Raw genomic sequence first — 22,304 nt, forward strand, 5'->3', positions numbered from 1 at the left:
CCTTTCTGACAGGTGTGAGGTGGTATCTCATTGTGGTTTTGATTTGTATTTCCCTAATGATGTGTGTTGTTGAGTATCTTTCCATGTTGGGCCATCTGTGTGTCTTTGGAAAAAAATGTTCATTTCTTCCCATTTCTTAAATGGATTATTTCTTGGGTGTTGAGTTTTATAAGATATTCATAGATTTAGGATACTAATCCTTCTTCAGATATGTCATTTGCAAATATCACCTCCCATTCTGTAGGTTGCCTTTCAGTTTTTTTGATTGTTCCCTTTTTTGTGCAGCAGGTCTTGATTTTGATGAAGTCCCAAGTTTATTTTGGCAGTTGTTTCCCTCGTGTCAGGAGACATATCTAGTAAGAAGTTGCTATGGTTGATGTCAAAGAGATTGTTGCCTGTGTTCTCCTCTAGGATTTTAATGGTTTCCTGTCGCACATTTAGGTCTTTCATCCATTTTGACTTTATTTTTGTGTATAGTGTAAGAAATTTGTCCAGTTTCCTTCTTCCACATGTTGCTGTCCAGTTTTCCCAACACCATTTGTTGAAGAGACTGTCTTTTATACACTGGATATTCTTTTTTGCTTTGTTGAAGATTAAGCGACCATATAGTTGTGGGGTCATATATGGATTTTCTATTCTGTTGTATTGATTTTTAAAAAAATTTTTTAAATGCTTATTTATTTTTGAGAGAGAGAGAGACAGAGTACGAACAGTAGAGGGACAGAGAGAGAGAGAGAGAGGGAAACACAGAATCTGAAGCAAGATCCAGGCTCCAAGCCGTCAGCACAGAGCCTGACGCGGGGCTCAGACCCACAAACTGCGAGATCATGACCTGAGCCGAAGTCAGACGCCTATCCAGCTGAGCCACCCAGGAACCCCTATTCTATTCCATTGATCTATGTATCTGTTTTTGTGCCAGTACTATACTGTCTTGATGACTACAGCTTTGTAATACAACTTGATGTCCAGAATTATGATGCCTTCTGCTTTGCTTTTGTTTTTCAAATGCTTTGATTATTCAGGGTCTTTGTGTAGTTCAATACAAATTTTAGGACTGTTTGTTCTAGCTCTGTGAAAAATATTAATAGTATTTTAATAGAGAGTGCATTAAATGTGTAGATTGCATTGGGTAGTGTAGACATTTTAACAATATTTTTTTGTCCAATCCATGAACATGGAATGTTTTTTCCATTTCTTTGTGTCATCTTTAATTTCTTTCATTAGTGTTTTATAGGTTTCAGATTGCAGATCTTTAACCTCTTTGGTTAGGTTTATTCCCTGGTATCTTATGGTTTTTTGGTGCAATTGTAAATGGGATTGATTCCTTAATTTCTCTTTCTGTTTCTTCATCATTGGTGTATAGAAACACAATAAATTTCTGTACATTAATTTTTTATCCTGTGACTTGACTGAATTCAAGTATCAGTTCTATCAATTTTTTGGTAGTCTTTTACATTTTCTGTGTAGAGTAAGGTGTCATCTGCAAATAGTGAAAGTTTGATTTCTTCCTTACTGATTTGGATGCCTTTTATTTCTTTTTGTTGCCTGATTGCTCAGGCCTGAAATTCTAGCACTGTGTTAAATAACAGTGGTGAGAGTGGACCTCCCTGTCTTGTCCCTGACCATAGAGGTAAAGTTCTCAGTTTTTCCCCATTGAGGATGATATTAGGTGTGGGTTTTTTCAAATATGGCCTTCATTATGTTGATGTATATCCCATCTAACTCTACCTTGTTGAAGGCTTTTATCATGAATATATGTTGTACTCTGTCAAATGCTTTTTCTGCATCTTTTCAAAGGATCATATGGTTCTTATCCTTTCTTTTATTAATGTAGTGTATCACATTGATTGATTTTTGAATATTGAACCATCCTTGCATCCCAGATAAATCCCACTTGATCATGGTAAGTGATTCTTTTGATGTACTGTTGGATTCAATATGGTAGTATTTTGTTGATAATTTTTCCATCCATGTTCATCAGGGATATTGTCTTGTACTTCTCTGTTTTGTCTCTTGGTCTGGTTTTGGAATCAAGTTAATGCTGGCCTCATAGAATCAATTTGGAAGTTTTCCTTCCATTTTTACTTCTTGGAATAGTTTGAGAAGAACAGGTCTTAACTCCTCTTAAAATGTTTTATAGAATTCCCGGTGAAGCCGTTTGGTCCTGGACTTTTGTTTATTGGGAGATTTTTGATTACTAAATGAATTTCTTTGCTGGTTATCACTTCGTTCAAGTTTTCTATTTGTTCCTGTTTCAGTTTTTGACATTTATATATTTCTAGGAATTCATAAATTTTCTTCCAGTTTGCCCAATTTGTTGGCATATACTTTCATAATGTTCTGAAATAATTGTTTGTATTTCTGTGGTGTTGGTTGTTAAACCTCTTTTCCCATTTGTGATTTTATTTGGGTCCTTTCTCTTTTTGATAAGTCTGGCTAGGGGGTTATCAATTTTATTTATGTTTTTCAAAGAACCAGCTCCTGGTTTCTTGATCTGTTCTGAATTTTTTTAGTTTTCTTATCATTTCTTTCTGCTCTTCTATTATTTCCTTTCTTCTGCTGGCATTAGGCATTGCCTGTTCTTTTTGTAGCTTCTTTAGGTGTAGGGTTAGGTGATTTATTTGAGATTTGTCTTGCTTCTTGAGGTAAGCCTATATTGCTATATACTTCCCCTGTAGGACCACTTTTGTTGCATTCCAAAGGTTATGGACTGTCTTGGTTTTATTTGATTCAGTGTTTCGTTTTATTTTGTTTTAATTCCTTGTTTTACTTCCTGGTTGACCCATTCATTCTTCAGTAGAATGTTGTTTAACTTCCATGTATTTGTGGTCTTTGCAAGTTTTTTCCTGTGATTGACTTCAGATATCAGCCTTGTGGTAGAAGAAATGCATGGTAGGATCTCAATCATTTTGCACTTGTTGAGGCCTGATTTGTGACCTAGTATTTGATCTATTCTGGAGAGTGTTCCATGTGTACTTCAAAAAAATGTGTATTCTGCTTTAGGATGAAATGGGATGTTAAAGTACCCTACTATCATTGTAGTATTATTCATTAGTTCTATTTATGTTTGTTATTAATTGTTTTCTACCTTTGGGTTCCTTCATGTGGGAAGCATAAATATTTACAATTGTTAGATCTTTTTGTTGGATAGTCTCCTTTATTATGATACAGTGACCTTCATTTCTTGTTACAGTCTTTAAAGTCTAGTTTGCCTGAGTATTGCCATCATGGCTTTGTTTTGATGACATTTGCATGATAAAGATTTCTCCATCCCCTCCCTTTCAATCTGCAGGTGTCTTTAGGTCTACAATGAGTCTCTTATAGGCAGCATTTAGATGGGTCTTGTATTCTTATCCATTCTGACACTATATGTTGCTTGATTGGAGCATTTTGTCCATTTACATTCAGAGGAATTATTGATAAATATGTATTTATTGCCATTTTATTACTTGTTATTTCTGGAGATTTTCTCTGTATCTTGCTTGTCTTTGTCACTTTTGGTTTTCCTTTCCAGTCAAAGAGTTTCCTTTATTATTTTTGTAGGGATGGTTTAGTGGTCACAGATTGCTTCTGGTTTTGTTTGTCTGGGCAAGTGTTTATTTCTCCTATTCTGAATGCTAGCTTTACTGGATAGAGTATTCTTGGCTGTATATTTTCCCCATTAATCATGTTTAATTTATCATGTCAGCCCCTTCTGGCTTGCCAAGTTTCTGTGGACAGATCTGCAGGTAGTCTTATGGGTCCTCCTTTGTAAATTAGCTACTTCTTTTTTGTCTTGCCACTTTCTGTTCTGTTTGTTTGTTTGTTTATATTTTGCAAACTTAATTACCATATGGCTTGGTGTTGGATTGCTTTAGTTGATTTTGATTAGAGTTCTCTGTACTACCTTCTGGATATAGATGTCTGTTTCCTTCCCCAGATTAGGGGAGTTTTCAGCTATAGTTTCCTCAAATAAATTTTCTGCCCCCTTTTCTTTTTTTTTCTGAAACTTATATAATACAAATGTTACTGTATTGTGTTTGATGTAGTCACTGAGTTCCTAAGTCTATTCTTGTGATCCAGAATTCTTCTTTCTCTCTTTTGTTCATATCTGTCCATTATTTAATCTTCTATATCGCTGATTTGTTCCTGTTCTGCTTCTATCCGTGTGTCATTGCATTCAGTCTGTTTTGAATCTCTGTTATTACATTTTACATTTCCTTCTGATTGTTTTTTAAGTCTTTTATTTCTGTGGTAAGGGTCCCCCTGAAGTCTTCCATTCTTTTCTCAAGCTCAGTGATGATTGTTGCTTTAATACTATATCATGCATATTACTATGTTTTTTTTTTTTTCACTTAGATCTCTGTGACCTTGTTGTTTCATTTGGGATGATTTTTTGTCTAAGGCTCTGTTGTCTTCTCTGTGTTAGAAAACCTGTTATGTTCCCTGCTCCTGAGAGTAATGGCTTTATGAAGAAGTCATATAGTGTCCCGGTCCTGGTGCTTTAGGGAGTATCTCTGGTGTGTGCTGTGTGCACTCTACTGCTTGTTTTGGCTGCTCTATCCTTCAGACCGGTAGTCTGCAGATGCTCTCCTTGCCTGCATTGGGCAGTATTTATTCCTTGGCCTGTGTGTGGCAAGTTTCAACTAAATGTGCTCTGTGGTCTTCTTGTTCAATGAGACCTGATACTACTTCCAGTAGAAGTGAAGCTTTGCAGAACTCTCTTGTCCCTTGATGTGGACTGGTTTCTGCTGGTCTTCTGGGGAAGGGCCCCGCCACCCTGGGTCTGAGTCAAACATGACCTAGAAGAGCAGTAGGTACACAGTTCAGAGGTGTTGGACCTGGTGTAAGCAAGTTAGGCAGCCATTGTAGGTGGTTTACATTGTGGTGTTTACATCAGGCATTTCTATGTTTATGCTCAGGAGTTGAGGAGGAAAATGGCGCCATGCAGCTCCTCTGTCCCTGGAGAGGGGTCTCAGTGCTTGTTGTTCTTAGGGAAGGAGTTTGAGAAGAGAGAATAGTCTCCCTCCTGTGTGTCCCAGGAATTCTTTGGATAGTTGTTTTCTTTTCTTTCTTTTTTTTTTTTTTTAATTATTGTCAAGTTGGCTAACATACAATGTATACGCTGTGTTCTTGGTTTTGGGGGTAGATTCCCGTGATTCATCACTTACATACAACACCCAGTGCTCATCCCAACAAGTGCCCTCCTCAATGCCCCTTTCCTCTCTCCCCCGCTCTCCTCCATCAACCCTCAGTTTTTTCTCTGTATGTAAGAATCTCTTATGGTTTGCCTCCATCCCTCTCTGTTTGTAACTATTTTTCCCCCTTCTCTTTACCCATGGTCTTCTGTTAAGTTTCTCAAGTTCCACATATGAGTGAAAACATATGATATCTGTCTTTCTCTGACTGACTTATTTCACTTAGCATAATACCCTCCAGTTCCATCCACGTTGCTGCAAATTGCAGGATTTCATTCTTTCTCATTTCATTGTATATATAAACCTCATCTTCTTTATCCATTCATCAGTTAATGGACATTTAAGCTCTTTACATAATTTGGGTATTATTGAAAGTGCTGTTATAAACATTGGGGTACATGTGCCCCTATGTATCGGCACTCCTGTATCCTTTGGATAAATTCCTAGCAGTGCTATTGCTGGGTCGTAGGGTAGTTCTATTGTTAATTTTTTGAGGAATCTCCACACTGTTTTCCAGAGGGGCTGCACCAGTTTGCATTCCTACTAACAGTGCAACAGGGTTCCCATTTCTCAACATCCTTGCCAGCATCTGTTGTTTCCTGAGTTGTTAATTTTAGCCACTCTGACTGGCGTTAGCTGTTATCTCAGTGTGGTTTTGATTTGTATTTCCCTGATGATGAGTGATGTTGAGCAACTTTTCATATGTCTGTTGGCTATCTGGATGCCTTCTTTGGAAAAGTGTCCATTTATGTCTTCTGCCCATTTCTTTACTGAATTATTTGTTTTTCAGGTGTTGAGTTTGGTAAGTTCTTTATAGATTTTTGATGCTAACCTTTTATCCAATACGTCATTTGCAAATATCTTTTCCCATTCCGTCAGTTGCTTTTTAGTTTTGTTGATTGTTTTCCTTTGCAGTGCAGAAGCTTTTTATCTTGATGAGGTCCCAATAGTTCATTTTTACTTTTGATTCCCTTGCCTTTGGAGATGTGTCGAGCAAGAAATGGCTGTGGTTGAGGTCAAAGAAGTTGTTGCCTGTTTTCTCCTCTAGGGTTTTGATAGTTTCCTGTCTCACATTTAGGTCTTTCATCCATTTTGACTTTATTATTATTTATGGTGTAAGAAAATGTCTAGTTTCATTCTTCTGCATGTTGCTGTCCAGTTCTCCCAGCACCATATGCTAAAGAGACTTATCTTTTTTGCATTGGATACTCTTTCCTGGTTTGTCGAAAATTAGTTGGCCATACATTTGTAGTGCCAATTCTGGGTTCTCTATTCTATTCCGTTGGTCTATGTGTCTGTTTTTGTGCCAATACCATGCTGTCTTGATGATTACAGCTTTGTAGTAGATGCTAAAGTCTGGGATTGTGATCCCTCCGGCTTTTGTTTTCTTTTTCAACATTACCCTGGCTATTCAAGGTCTTTTGTGGTTCCGTACAAATTTTAGGATTGTTTGTTCTAGCTGTGAGAAGAATGCTGGTGCAATTTTGATTGGGATTGCATTGAATGTGTAGATTGCTTTGGGTAGTATTGACATTTTAACAATATTTATTCTTCTAATTTATGAACATGGAATGTGTTTCCATTTCTTTGTGTCTTCTTCAATTTCTTTCGTAAGTTTTCTTTAGTTTTCAGCATATGCATCTTTTACATCTTTGGTTAGGTTTATTCCTAGGTATTTTATGGTTCTTGGTACAATTGTAAATGGGATTGATTTCTTGATTTCTCTTTCTGTTGTTTCATTATTGGTATATAGAAATGCAATCGATGTCTCTACATTGTTTTTGTATCCTCCAACTTTGTTGAATTCATGTATGAGTTCTAGCAGCTTTTTGGTGGAATCTGTTGGGTTTTCCATGTAGAGTATCATGTCATCTGCAAAAAGTGAAAGTTTGACTTACTATTTGCCAATTTGGATGCCTTTTATTTCATTTTGTTGTCTGATTTGTGACGCTAGGACTTCCAACACTATGTTAAGCAACAGTGGTGAAAGTAGACATCCCTGTCATGTTCCTGGTCTCAGGGAGAAACTTCTCAGAACAGCAGGCTGTTCTCCCCGCCTCTTCTCCACAGTTTCTTTTGCCTCCCTGGCACTCATCTGGGATTCAAACCCTGACATCTTAAACAATCCCGCTCCGCTCTCCCTGGTACAAGGGAAGTGCCACTCCGCCCTGCCAATAAAAGGTCTCTAGTTGGCGGGTGCAGGTAGGGATCTTTGTCCTTGGAGAGGCTATATACCTTCTTCCCACAGCACTCAAGGGAGAGGGTTGTTTTCTCCCATTTGGACTGCGTCTCTGAGCTAGTTACTGAGCCCGGGGCTGGCTCTCCTCCTTCCCAGGTGGTCGAACAGAGGAGCTGGCCCCAGTCCGGAGAAAGCCCCGCAGTTAGAGATTGGATCTTTCTCCGTTTTTTATCCGATTCGCAGTATGTGGTTTTTTTGTTTTCCAAATACAATCCTACACTTCTACAGCCTCTTTCTTTTACTTTTGTTTCTTCACAGAAGGGGATCCATCCCCTCCGTGCCTATGCCACCCATTTTATCTCTCCCAGTTTGCAATCACGCACCTATGGCCTGCCAGGTTGTCCCCGTGGGCCCCTGGAGACATCCCTGTCACTCTGCAGCCCTGGCTCTTGGAATTCCAAGTCCTCTGGCCTCAACATTGCTGTGTTTGAGGGATGATGTAACTTCGGGACCGCCTACTTCCCCGCCATATTGGATTCTTTTGGATAGTTGTTTTCAAGCTGCCTGCTCCCAGGTTGTTTGCCTGTCTTCTTTCCAGTAGCAACACAGTGCCCTTCTGGGTCTATCCCAGCCAAGCCTGCTGACTTTAAAAACTCCAGTCTTTAGGGAAGTGGTGTATGTAGGGGCCTATGCTGGTCTTCTTGGGAAGGGTCCCATTGCACTCGGACTGAGGGAGAGAAGGGTAGTAGTGCTGGAGTCAAGGGGTATGGGACTTGGAGCAAGCTGCTTAGGCAAACAGTGTGGGGCAGAGGTGCCCTAGACAGGTGGCAAGACTTTTATGCCGTGGAGTTGGGGAGGGAAATGACAAGGCAGGTTCCTTTGTCCCTGGAGAGGTGTCTCCGTGAATGCTACGTCTCAGATCTCAGGGATGTTTTCCAAGCAGAGCGAATAATCTCTCCCCTATATGTCTCAGTTCTTCAAATGTCTGTTTCCATGCCATCTGCCCCACCACCACTGGGTTTGTTTGCCTGCCTGCCTTCTCTCCAGGAGTAGGGCAGTACTCTCTAAGGGGTCTATCCCAGCCTAACAGTAGACATTTAAGGCCCCAGCCAGTGGCTTTAGGGAAGTGTTCTCCTCGTGTGTTCCCCTGTACGCTGCTATCTCTCTTTGCCTTTCTCTGAAACCAGGGCTTCCTCCCTGCCCCCCCTCCCCCCCCCACCTCACACACCATAGCACCAGAGATTTTTTACTCCCCAAACCATGGCTCTGTACTTCCTACCTTCCTCTATGTGGCCTCTTCTCCCCTTCTAGTTGTGTCAGTCCTCAGGTTGATTTCTTGGGTATTCAGAATGATTTGATAGTTATCTAGTTGTGTTTGATAAGATCAGCCTGGGGTCCTACTATGCTGCCATATTAGCTCTTCTCCTCAACATTTTATTTCTTAATATTTAAGTTAATGTTCTTTCATTATACCTTTTTTAGTATAGTGTTTATTGTATTAATTTTAATAAGACATTTTATTAAGTGTACTTAGACTTTTGAGTTATAATTTATTGCTTTTCCTGGCCTCATATCTTTTATTTTCGACAAATTCAGTTAGTTTCATATTTAAGTGTGTGTGTGTGTGTGTGTGTGTGTGTGCGTGTGTGTGTATAGGCACTGAGAAACCATTTATTCATCAAGCATTTATTAGATAGCACGTCTATAGAGCAGTCAGTAGGTGTTGTGAGGGACACATAAGAAGACATATTAGGGTTTTCCCTCAGGGGAGTTAAAGTCTACTTCAGAAGGTAAAGCATATACTGGACAACCAAAGGACTGGTAAAAAGAACTGATAAATAAATGCAAGGTAAACTGCATTGTATGTATTGTGGGGGCGTGGAGTAATTAAAATGATATATATATGGTTGCTTTAAGGAAGATTTTTTGGAAATATTTAAATTTTTTATAACAGATTGTTAAAATATGTGATTATTTTTGAGAATGGGAGAATTATCATGTTATAGGGAGTAAGATGAATAGCCCAGGAGAAACAAAAAATATGAGCCAAAACATGGAGATTAGACTTGATAGATTAAGAGTTAGAGATGGTATGTCAAAGCAGAAAAGATGAGACCAGAAAATTGTGTATAAAGAGGGTGATTTGGGTTAGAGGCAGGAAGAAAATTTTATGGGGTAGTGTTTAGAGATCATATAAGGAAGAGCTGATATATGTTCTTGAGCAATTGGTTAGCAGATGTTTACTTCCCAAGACCTATTATATATTGTTGAGGAGTAGCAGGGAACTCAATGAAGTATAGGTTCTGTGGCAGGTAAACCCTCTAGGTGAAATGCATGATGTAGATGGACTGAACAGGAGCCAGTTTTATCAGTGAAGGCAATATGGACTTAGAATGTTAGTAGTAGTGTAACTTTGAAAGTGGGACTTCCAGTAGAGTAATAGACACTAATACAAAAAATATAGCAGGAAAGAATACAGAAAGATCCTCATAGATACCACATTGTGATAAACCAACTTAAACTTTATGACAGACTTTTTCTAGCTCTGTTACACCATCAATAATAAAAATAATAATCTTTGGGGGTGCCTCGGTGGCTCAGTTGGTTAAGTGTCCGACTTTGGCTCACGTCATGATCTCATGGTTCATGGGTTCGAACCCCGCATCAGGCTCTGTGCTGACAGCTCAGAGCCTGGAGCCTGCTTCAGATTCTTTGTCTCCCTCTCTCTCTGCCCCTCTCATGCTTGCTCGCTCTCTTTCTCTCTCTCTCTAAAATAAATAAACATTAAACAAATAATAATCTTATTATTAATCTTATTACTGTGACAGGCTTTTTGCTTGTGATACCATGATGATTAATGTGTTAATCTTCAAAACAATCATATATAACATCCATATTATAGATGGATAATTAAGGTCAGAGAAGATAAATAACTTTTCTGAATTGACAGAGTTATCTAATCACAGGGTCAGGGTTTGAACCTTGTGCTGTTTATTCTGAAGCCTGTGCTCATAAGCACTTTTGATTTGTTTCTAAAATATAATTGCCCTGTCTGCCTTAAATTCTCAAAAGTGTACATGAGACATGCCCTGTTAAACCCTGAAATCTTTATGTCTATTTTTCAAGTATCAATTATATTTCATGTTGTATTGGTACCTTAACAGATGAGTGTTTAGTGTGTGCTTTACATAGGCAAAATGTATACTAAACTTGATAATATAAATGGGGCAAAGAAATAAAAAATTGCCATTAAAATAATATAAAAATGGAGTCGGTACAGTTAGCAAAAGTGTATTGTTATAATTTCTCATTAGTCAGGATTTGCATGAAGATGTTGAAGAAACTGGTGCACTGCAGAAAAATCATGCTTCTGTGACATCTGTGAACCCCACAGAAGGGGAACATTCTGCCTATCTGCCTTCGGAAGATGAGTCGTTGAGCACTGTGAGTTGTCAAATGCCCACAGAACAAACTCCAAACAGTGATCTAGAGAGTTCCCTAGAAATAAATGATGTTGAGGCAACAGGGGAAGAAGAAAAGCGTTGTGATGATAAAACTTGTGTGAAGTCAGCTTCAGAAGAAGAAACAAGTGAAAATGTGCTTACAACAGAAGACACCACACTGCAACCAAAGAAAAATAGGATTACTTACTCACAAATTATTAAAGAAGGCAGGAGATTTAATATCGATTTAGTTTCAAAGGTAAGTACCAGTTTTCATCATCTTATAATAAAACAATACTAATTTTTAGTTGATTGAAAATAGCATCTGGGACCATATTCCCAATTTTCATAATTTTATTTTCTGAAGTGTAAAACATATATTTTATAAAGAGATAGTATCCAGAAATTAATAATTCAGTTAAAATATTCTTTAAATATGGTTAAAATGCATTAAAAAATGCTCAGTACTATATCACAATGATACTTTTATACTGGAGCACAGAGTCCACTCTAATACTCTTCTGCATAGACACTATGAATTCTATCAAGAGAAAAATTCTAACAAACCTAATTAAAAATTCATGTTATTTATAGTCAGTTTATTAAATGAACTTGTTTTCAGCTCGTCTATATAGTAACTATTTTAACAACTATTAACAACTGTTAACAAGTATTTTAACAATGATGATAAACATTCTAAATAAACCAATGCATTTTTGAAAATCATCTATTTAGATATGAAGGCTTTGGAGGATAATTTAATTGTGGGGGACAAGGAGGGTGGGAAGAATGCAATATCTGGTTATGTTTCAATCCTTAACTCTAATGTTAGGCCATTGTGACTTCAGAGGAGGTACCTGAGTCTTTGGAGGGTATAATGTTGTATTGGGTTTATAGGAAGCAAGGTTAATATAAGTGCAAAAAGAATAGAAAACCAGTAAGATAAAGGATAATGGTCTTTAAAAGTTAGATATAGGGCTTGGAGAAAGTAGAAAGAAACAGACCAAATCCCATAAATTGGGAGTAAGCAATAAGAAATTAAAAAGAAATATGGGAGGGTAGTAGGTAACATTAGAGTTGTCTCAGACTAGGTTTTTCAATTTAATGTGCTCTCTTGAAGTTTCAAGTTACAGAATAGAGAGACTAATCAATTGCATGCTCCCCACATTTTGCTGATACAATCCCAGTACTCATATTACTGCTCTTTTTTTTTTAACTTTTTTAAAAAATGTTTTTATTTATTTTTGAGAGACAGAGGCAAAGCAGGAGTGGGGGAGGGGCAAAAAGAGAGGGAGACACAGAATCTGAAGCAGGCTCCAGGCTCTGAGCTGTCAACCCAGAGCCCGACTCAGGGCTTCAATTCATGAACCGCGGGAACATGACCTGAGCCGAAGTCGGACGCTTAACCCACTGAACCACCCAGGTGCCCCATACTGCTGCTCTATTTGAACCTGATGCCTAAAATTATGAATATATTTTTATTACTCTTTGCTTCTTTCTATCACATAGCTCTCTGTGTCTGATTCTGTCCTGGTCTGAATTGTCCTGGTCTGTCCTGGTCTGAATTCATATTTCTGTACCATCTATTCCACCTTCTCCAGCTACGATGATCCTGCCACACTTTGAAATCTAGAATTTTTTTCCATGTTACCTTGGCATTGATTTCTAAGTAGCAGTTTAATCATATTTTATTAATAGTCTTCCTGTTTTCATGATTAGAAAATAAGTTTTACCAAACCAAAAACAACAAAAACCTGAAGTAGTCATGTAACAAATGGGCTTTGTTCTGAGAATTTCATTTTTAATTAATTACTTAGGATTTGGAATGCCTAACATAAATGATGATATAAGTATTGGTTAAGAACCAATGTTAGTTTATAATAGTTTAACCCTTATGGTAGCTGAAATAGAGTATAAGTATTACAAAGGAAAATGGTAGAAGATGGTGCTGTATCAATTTTTGGAATTAGTGTAGGAAATTATTCACTTGTATAAAAGAAAGTGAATGTTGATTGTAGTAGAGGCAGAGATTATTTGATTAGATGCTGAGACATTTGAGGAGACTTTAAAGGAGATTTCTGGGTATTTTCATGACTCTGAATGGTTCATAATAGTGGTTCTTTTAGGGTAAATTAAACACTGATGTGTCTAGAGGAATCAAGGCAGTTGTACTTTGCCCTGCATAGTTTCCATGGTATTATATATTTAAAAAATAATAAACTCATTCTACAAAAGTAGAAGTGACTATAGAATGTTTAACCATCATGGGGAGCCTGGGTGGCTCAGTTGAGTGAGCATCCGACTTCAGCTCAGGTCATCATCTTACAGTTCGTGTGTTTGGGCCCCACGTCAGGCTCTGTGCTGGCAGCTCAGGGCCTGGAGCCTGTTTCGGATTCTGTGTCTCCTTCTCTCTCTGCCCCTCCTCTACTCACGCACTGTCTTCCTCTGTCTCTCAAAACTAAATAAATGTTAAAAAATTAAAAATAAAAAAGAATGTTTAACCATAGCAATATAAGAGGTTTATTATTATTTTTTAATGTTAGTTATTTAATTAACATTTATTGACTACCTGCTGTGTGGAAAGCAGTGTATTCCATGATATTGGGACAATCAGTTACTCTTTGGAAATTCTATTCCAAATTTCAGTTATTGCATCTAAATTTAGGATTGCCAAACACCTATTTTTATAAATTTATTTTGAGGGAGAGAGAGAGCGAGTGACTGCAAGAGCATGCACAAGCAGGGGAGGGGCAGAGAGAGAGCGGGAGAGAGAATCCTAAGCAGGCTCCATGCTGTCAATGCAGAGTCTGAAATGGGGCTAGACCCCATGAACCGCAAAATCATGACCTGAACTGAAATCAAGTGTCCGATACTTAACTGACTGAGCCACCCAGGTGCCCTGCCAAATATCTGTTTCAAGCCCTACTTCTTTCCAGTTTGATGTCTCCAAACTACCCGACATTTCTGCATGTTTCTCTCTCAAGGTCATGGTGGTAAAACTGACACGTAACTGTAGTGCTTTACAGTTTACAAAACACACCCACATATATAGCCTTTTAAAAAGTAGTCTTATAAGGGTGCCTGGGTGGTTCAGTAGGTTAAGCATGCAACTTCGGCTCAGCTCATGATCTCACGGTCTGCGAGTTTGAGCCCTGCAACAGCTCAGAGCCTGGAGCCTGCTTTAGATTCTGTGTCTCCTTCTCTCCCTGGCCCGCACTCTGTCTCTCTCAAAAATAAATAAACATTAAAGAAAAAGTTAAAAAGTAGTCTTATAGCTTAGGGGAGGTTATTTAATAAAATACTTTATAGTATTATACGGTTTAGACTAATAGGGAGAAATCAAAGTTGAAGTTCTTACAATTAAAACTCATTTCTAAGAAACTCTGTACCCTTAATAATTATGGAACCACATGCCAAGTGAAGCAAAAAATGATTAATTATTAAATCTCATTCTCCATAGTTTAATCAAATTGAATTATTCTTTTTTATTTATTTTCATTGAAGTATAACATACAATGCTGTATTAGTTTCAGGATAATTCTATACATTTCCTCATTGGTCACCATGATTACTCACCATCTGTCACCATACCACATTATTATAATATTATTGACTATATTCCCTGTGCTGTACTTCTCATCTCCATGAGTTGTTTATTTTATAACTGGAAGTTTGTACCTCTTAATTCCCTTTATTTCACCCAACTCCACCCACCTCCCTCCCTTCTGGCAACTACCAGTTCTTTGTAGTTTAGAGTCTGTTTTTTGGTTCTTCATTTGTTGTGTTTTTTAGAGTACACAGGAATGAAATTATATGGTATTTGTCTTTCTCTGACTTATTTCACTTAGTATACTACCCTCTAGGTCCATCCATGCTGTTGCAAATGGCAAGATTTCATTCTTTTATGGCTGAGTAATATTCCATTGTGTATAAGTATATATACATACGTACGTACATACATACATACATGTATATTGTGTATATGTGTGTGTGTATGTACACCACATCTTTATCAATTCTTCTATTTTTTTAAGTTTTTTTTTTAACGTTTATTATCCAGAGAGAGAGAGAGACACAGAGCATGAGCAGGGGAGGGGCAGAGAGAGGGGGAGACACAGAATCTGAAGGAGGCTCCAGGCTCTGAGCTGTCAGCACAGAGCCTGACGCAGGGCTCAAACTCACAAACCGCGAGATAGGACCTGAGCCGAAGTCGGTTGCTCAACCAACTGAGCCACCCAGGCACCCCATATCCATTCTTCAATTAATGGATACTTGGTATTCTTTGACCTCTCATCACTAATTTCTTTTAGATCACTTAAAGAGTGGTGAAAAAGAGGCTTGGGTTTAAATACCATACTTACTTGTTACTACTAATTAAAACGTGTTTTCACTCTTCAGTGTAATCATAAATGCATTATTTTAAACCCGGCATTAAATCTTAAGCTTCATTGGATCTTATTAAGTGAAAATACATCTTTTGTTTGATGTATTAATATTTGTGAAATATTATGACTACTGAGGGATCATTGAATTTCAAGTATTTGTTTTTAAACAAATTAGGTATTTGAATTACCTGGTTTTTTTTTTTATTATAATTACAGAATTAAGACTTGGCAATATATTCCTAAAAACTTGGGCTATATCAGCTGTGTAGGATATTAGGCTGAAGGTAATGAAATAACATGGTGTATTTACTCAGAGTAATTGGATTACTTAAAAAAAAAGCAATGTCACTTTTGTTCTGCACAATGCTGGACTAATAGTTTATAAAAATTCACTAAGTGATACTGTTATACATAGTCTTTACTGACCTTTTGGATACTCAAGACTAATGGTTTGGATTAATTTCCAAAATTCCTTTTTTTTTTTTGTAGTAAAGCTAATTGTCCTCCCCCCCCCCCATTACAGATGTAACATTTACATTCTTAACATTTATTGAATTATAGACACTTAAAGGTATATCAGTGTAGGGCATAGCCAAATCTGTTGCAATTAACCATGTAGTTAAATTTATAACATGCTAGATAATACTGTTGAAGTTGTTTTTGTCTTTCTGATATCAGTTATAAGACATGTGAAAGATTAAATCAATTCTTCACGTGCATGCTGGCAATAACCATCATTCTCACTTCTTGAAAAAGACATACCTCATATGAATCTAGACTACTAGGATTATAGGGGGACCTTATAATTCAGTTCTTTTGGTGGCAATACATAGCCAATCTTTTTCTTTTTGGTCGATGAGGAGGTCCAGGGAGCTGGTTTCTTTTAATTTTTAAAATTTATTATTATTAATAATTTTTGAGAGAGAGGGTGTGAGCAGGGGAGGGGCAGAGAAAGGGGGGACAGAGGATCTGAGCGGGCTCTGTACTAACAGCAGCGAGCCTGATATGGGGCTCCAACTCATGAACCCTAATGCTCAACCAATGGAGCCACCGGGAGGCCTCCTGGTTTCTTTTTAATAACCACCTGGCCTTATGTAAGGATACAGTCCCTTATTTAAAACCCTTGGGCATGGTATGTTCTGTTATTTAGATTAAAAAAATTATTTTAGAAAGTAATACAGTACATATGTTGATATGCTATATATGATGTGTGACATTCTTAGGGTCTGAGGAGGCACTTTATAATTAAACCTATCAATATTTTTGCAGTCAAATATATGAATATTCACAGTAAGTGGGGCAAATAGAGAAGAGCCTTATATCAGTTTGGGTCATTTTGTTGCCAAACTAGTTATGAAAAACATTGTATTCCAGAGTTTTTTGGGTTTTGAATTTCAGATAATCCAGAGTTTTTGGGGATTTTGAATTTTAGATAATCAAACAATTGTAAACCTGTTGTAATTTGTGTTCTGTACTCCAATATTAATAAGTATAATGCTTTTTAACAATATTTTAAAATATAACAAAATTATGTATCTCTATTTAGTGTTTATCAATTTTTCCACAATTTTACCTTTTATTTCATACTGTAAAATATTTTCTTTGTACAGCTGCTGTATTCTCGAGGATTACTAATTGATCTTTTAATCAAATCTAATGTAAGTCGATATGCAGAGTTCAAAAATATTACCAGGATTCTTGCATTTCGAGAAGGAAGAGTGGAACAGGTACTTTGCTGATCAAGTATTGTAACTGGGTATGAGCTTAAGTTATTATGGTTTGTTTTGGAAGGATAAACAAATAAGATTATTATTTTCCTGGCAAAGTAGCAAATTCCAATCCTGCATGGTAAATGTAAATAGTAAGAAATTACTCAATTAAAACTTCTTGTGTTAATTTTTTCATAAGTTATTCTGCAGCCTGATGTTTCTGTTAAGAAAATGTTAATTTCAGGCATTATTGCTAGATTTGAGCTGTCCTTTGTTCCCAGGTAGAGGTGACATGCCATTGGCTTTGTAATGGCATAAGGAGGAACTTGGCAGAACTAAGTAAGAGAGCTCACAAGTTAATTAGCTCTGAGGTCAACAGAGATGTCGGTAGAACTGATGGAAAGTAACATGAAACAGCCTGACTAGAATGGTAATAATGATCTTGTTATAGTTAAAGGGAAAAAAATGTAATTTGGAATACTTCTATCACTAGGAAGCAGTTTCCTAACTTAAAATCATGTTTTTTAGGTTCCTTGTTCTAGAGCAGATGTCTTTAATAGCAAACAACTTACTATGGTAGAAAAGCGAATGCTAATGAAGTTTCTTACATTTTGTATGGAGTATGAAAAACATCCTGATGAATATAAAGGTATTATTTTCCATTAAATTGTGTTCTCTAATTATTTGAACTTTCTTTTTTTAATATGCTTGCTCTGATATAGTGAGCCACTCATTACTCTTTTAAAGTACATTCTTATTCTCCACTATCCAGTTGGTTAGCCATTACCAACATGTAGCTATTTAAATTGAAATTAATTAAAATTAAATAAAATTTAAAATTCAGTTCCTCAGTTGGACTGGCCATATTTGAAGTGCTCAATAGCCATAGAACATTTTAATCATTGTGTAAATGCTGTGCTGGGTGTTAATTTCTATTCTTGCTAATTAAATACTGCTGTCAACTGGTTCTTCATAGAGGATATTCTCTTTTAATTGTTCCATTATTTTTTTATCAGTTAAGAAATGTGTATTTTTTCATTTTCCCAGGATTACTTTTGCTTGGTATATTGAATTATTCATTTTGACTGATTAAGAAAAAGAGGCTAGATGGTATGGGGAGTGTGAACCATCTCAGTAAAATTTTATAATTTGTTTTTTTTTTTCTTTTGTCATGGAATTGTGTTTCCTACCATTAACAGTCCAATTAATTACATTTTTTTTCTGTTCTTGCTTTAAGTGAGTAGTTTTTAGGGGTCTCATATCTTTTGAGGTATAAGACATTAAAACTGATTCCATTAGCCACACAGAAATTAGCTTCATTACTTTTTAGTCATAGTTCATTGTTCTTAGTTTTAGTAAAAAATACACCTTTCAAAAAATCAAGTACAACTCTCATTGTTTTCACCAAAAAATTGGCCAATATCATTTGTCATATGTATCATTTGTCATATTTAATATTTCAAAGTATAATTATTGACATTATTCTTCAGTTTTAATGATAATAAAGTAACATTGCCAACTATGGAACCCTATTTTGATGGTTAATGAATGATTGAATGTTTTTCTACTTTTAAATCTGTAAAATACTAAACAAAGATTCGCCATTTAAAGCTTAAATATTGTGTCGTCAATCCAGTCAGGATAGAGAGATTGTTTCTAGCCTGTCCCCCTGCCCTGGGCCTAAAATCTGTGATCTCTGTCCAAAATGTAATGTTACCACCTGGGTCCTTTGCCAAGTGTCTTAAACAGGCTTGATCTCTTTTGTGCAGTCATTTTAAATTGAAGTTTTGTTCTGATTTTAACTGATAAATTTTCATCTTTTCATAGCCTATGAGGAGATTACATTTTCTGAGTATTTAAAAACTCAAAAATTAACCCCCAACCTCCAGTACTTTCTCCTGCATTCAATTGCAATGACATCAGAGACAGCCAGCAATACCATAGATGGTCTCAAAGCTACCAAAAACTTTCTTCACTGTCTTGGGCGGTATGGCAACACTCCATTTTTATTTCCTTTATATGGTCAAGGAGAACTTCCTCAGTGTTTCTGCAGGTAAGACTGTCATTGGTTCTCTTGTTTCTTTTTAAGTTAATACTTCAATAACAGATGAAGATTTATTTATTTTTAAAGCGTATTTATTTTGGAGAGAGAGTGCAAGCTAGTGAGCACATACCAGCAGGGAGGGACAGAGAGAGAGGGAAAGAGAGAATCCCAAGCAGGCTCTGCATTGTCAGCACAGAGCCTGATGCAGGGCTCTATCTCATGAACCGTGAGGTCATGACGTGAGCCAAAATCAAGAGTCAGACGCTTAACCTACTGTGAGCCACCCAGGCGCCCCACAGATGGAAATTTAAAAACAAAAATGACACTTATTCAAGATTTAGTATATGCAAACATACTTGTTGTTTTATTCTTTTATAAATCCATATATTGGTCTACCTACCTGTCTAAACGATATATTCAGTTTGCCTGTTTTTGAACTTCATAAAATAGAATTCTACTGTAAATTCCTTATTTCACTCAATATTATGTTTCAAAGCATCATTTTTGTTGTGTATAATTATAGTTATTTTCATTGCTATGTAGTATTCCGTTGTGAATATTTCATAATTTATTTTTCTGTTTTTCTTTTGATGGATACAGGATGTTTCCAGTTTTTGTTTTTGCTGTTATTAACATCCTTGTGTGTGTTTCAGGATATACATGCTCAAGAATTTCTCTAGCACGCATATCTAGGAGTGGAATTCCTAAGTCATGGGATATATGAATGTTCATACAAGATAGTACCCAGCTTTTTCTCCAGAGTATTGTATCAATTTACTTCCCCCAGCAGTATATAAGAATTTCCATAGCTTTACATTTTGCCAACATTTGTTATTAGATTTTTAAGTTTTTGTCAATCTAACTCACATAAAATATCTTCTCATTATACCTTTATTTTGCATTTCCCAGATCACTTAATGAGGTGGAACGTCTCCTCATAAGGTTATTGGATATTCATGTTTTCTCTTTGGGGGAAATGCATGTTCATATGTTTTGCCCTTTTGTCTATTTGGTTATTGTGTTTTTCTGATTGATTTGTAGGAGTTTTTATTCTGAATACTAATCTTTTCTTAGTTATATGTGTTGCATGGAGGTCATTGAGATTAATGTAGTCAAACATAACAATCTTTTTTATACTTAGCACTTTTAGGGTAGTGAAGCATATAGTTTAAAACCTGGACTGTGGAGGGGCGCCTGGGTGGCTCAGTCGGTTGAGTGACCGACCTGGGCTCAGGTCATGATCTCAACGGTTTGTGAGTTGGAGCCCCATGTCGGGCTCTGTGCTGACAGCTCAGAGCCTTGGGCCTGCTTCTGATTCTGGGTGTCTCTCTCTCTGCCCCTCCCCCACTCATGCTCTGTCTCTCTCTGTCTCAGAAATAAATAAACATTTAAAAAAATTAAAAAAAAAAAAAAAACCTGGGCTGTGGAGACAAACTACCTGGATTTAAGTTCTGGCTCCTCCATTTATTAGCCATGTAACTTTGAGCAAGTTTCACATTTTCTCTAGTATGTTTTCAGAGAATCAACTTTTGGGATTTTTGATTCTTTCTGTTATAGCTTTGTGTTCCTAGTTCATTAGTTTCCATTCTTTATTATCTCCTTTATTTTGTTTTCTTTGGATTTTCTTCAGCTCATCCCTCCTCTTTTCTACCTTCCCAGTTCTTAGGCTGAAACCCAATGAGTTAAACATTTTTATTCCTTATTTTCTAATATAAGCATTTAAAGTGATAAAATTCTAACTATTGTTTTGGCTCTTCACAGTTATTATGTATTATTTTCATTATTTTTTAGTCCTAAGTACCTTAATTTCTATTATGATTTCTTCATTTACACATAAGTTGTTAAGAGAGGTTTTAAAATAGCCGATTTGGTGGATCCTTTTTCTCTAACCATCTAATTTTATTGTAGAAAATTAAGTTGTGTCTGGAAAATATGTTTTAAAGTATTAATACTTTAAACTTTATGATTTAGTATGTCATCAGTTTTTATAATTTTACCATTTGTGCTCAAGAAGAATGTGTTTAGTTCTAGGGCTCAGGGTTCTCTAATTACTGGTCTTAGAGTTTAGTAAGTCAGGCTTTGAGTTGTAATTTTCAAATTTTATTGAGGTTTTTTTTTCCTTTGGTCTACCAGTAATAAAGTGTTTTGAAATCTCCCAATATAATCTGTGATTTGTCAGTTTCTCCCTATAATTCTATCAGCTTTTACCTTATATTTATTTTGAGGCAATTTATTAAAATCATATAAATTTATAACTTTAATCTTCCTGATGAATTTATTTATTGATTGATTTATTTTAAATTTTATTTTATTTTATTTTTTTTAATATGAAATTTATTGTCAAATTGGTTTCCATACAACACCCAGTGCTCATCCCGAAAGGTGCCCTCCTGAATACCCATCACCCACCCTCCCCTCCCTCCCACCCCCCCATCAACCCTCAGTTTGTTCTCAGTTTTTAACAGTCTCTTATGCTTTGGCTCTCTCCCACTCTAACCTCTTTTTTTTTCCTTCCCCTCCCCCATGGGTTTCTGTTAAGTTTCTCAGGATCCACATAAGAGTGAAACCATATGGTGTCTGTCTTTCTCCGTATGGCTTATTTCACTTAGCATCACACTCTCCAGTTCCATCCACGTTGCTACAAAAGGCCATATTTCATTTTTCCTCATTGCCACGTAGTATTCCATTGTGTAAATAAACCACCATTTCTTTATCCATTCATCAGTTGATGGACATTTAGGCTCTTTCCATAATTTGGCTATTGTTGAGAGTGCTGCTATGAACATTGGGGTACAAGTGCCCCTATGCATCAGTACTCCTGTGTCCCTTGGATAAATTCCTAGCAGTGCTATTGCTGGGTCATAGGGTAGGTCTATTTTTAATTTTCTGAGGAACCTCCACACTGCTTTCCAGAGCGGCTGCACCAATTTGCATTCCCACCAACAGTGCAAGAGGGTTCCCGTTTCTCCACATCCTCTCCAGCATCTAGAGTCTCCTGATTTGTTCATTTTGGCCACTCTGACTGGCGTGAGGTGATACCTGAGTGTGGTTTTGATTTGTATTTCCCTGATAAGGAGCGACGTTGAGCATCTTTTCATGTGCCTGTTGGCCATCCGGATGTCTTCTTTAGAGAAGTGTCTATTCATGTTTTCTGCCCATTTCTTCACTGGGTTATTTGCTTTTCGGGTGTGGAGTTTGGTGAGCTCCTTATAGATTTTGGATACTAACCCTTTGTCCAATATGTCATTTGCAAATATCTTTTCCCATTCCGTTGGTTGCCTTTTAGTTTTGTTGGTTGTTTCCTTTGCTGTGCAGAAGCTTTTTATCTTCATAAGGTCCCAGTAATTCACTTTTGCTTTTAATTCCC

The 22,304-nt window shown here is 36.7% G+C and overlaps 1 protein-coding gene across 4 annotated transcripts in view; it reads left to right on the plus strand.

The window, feature by feature from the left end:
- CHM (CHM Rab escort protein) overlaps nt 1-22,304 on the plus strand; it is a 252,612-nt gene that overhangs the window by 78,559 nt on the left and 151,749 nt on the right. For 2 of the 4 annotated variants that reach the window (XM_040467662.1, XM_040467664.1), the window contains exons 5-9: nt 10,671-11,058; nt 16,795-16,911; nt 17,422-17,542; nt 18,721-18,946; nt 19,847-19,879. In XM_040467662.1, the coding sequence (XP_040323596.1) occupies nt 10,671-11,058; nt 16,795-16,911; nt 17,422-17,542; nt 18,721-18,946; nt 19,847-19,879 (885 nt within the window). The remainder of the gene's footprint in view (nt 1-10,670; nt 11,059-16,794; nt 16,912-17,421; nt 17,543-18,720; nt 18,947-19,846; nt 19,880-22,304) is intronic. The other 2 variants (XM_040467663.1, XM_040467665.1) reach the window with 1 other exon arrangement.

The sequence above is a fragment of the Herpailurus yagouaroundi genome, unplaced genomic scaffold (assembly GCF_014898765.1).
Source record: "Herpailurus yagouaroundi ecotype Mexico unplaced genomic scaffold, PumYag 67555, whole genome shotgun sequence".
In the NCBI taxonomy this organism is placed as follows: domain Eukaryota; kingdom Metazoa; phylum Chordata; class Mammalia; order Carnivora; family Felidae; genus Herpailurus; species Herpailurus yagouaroundi.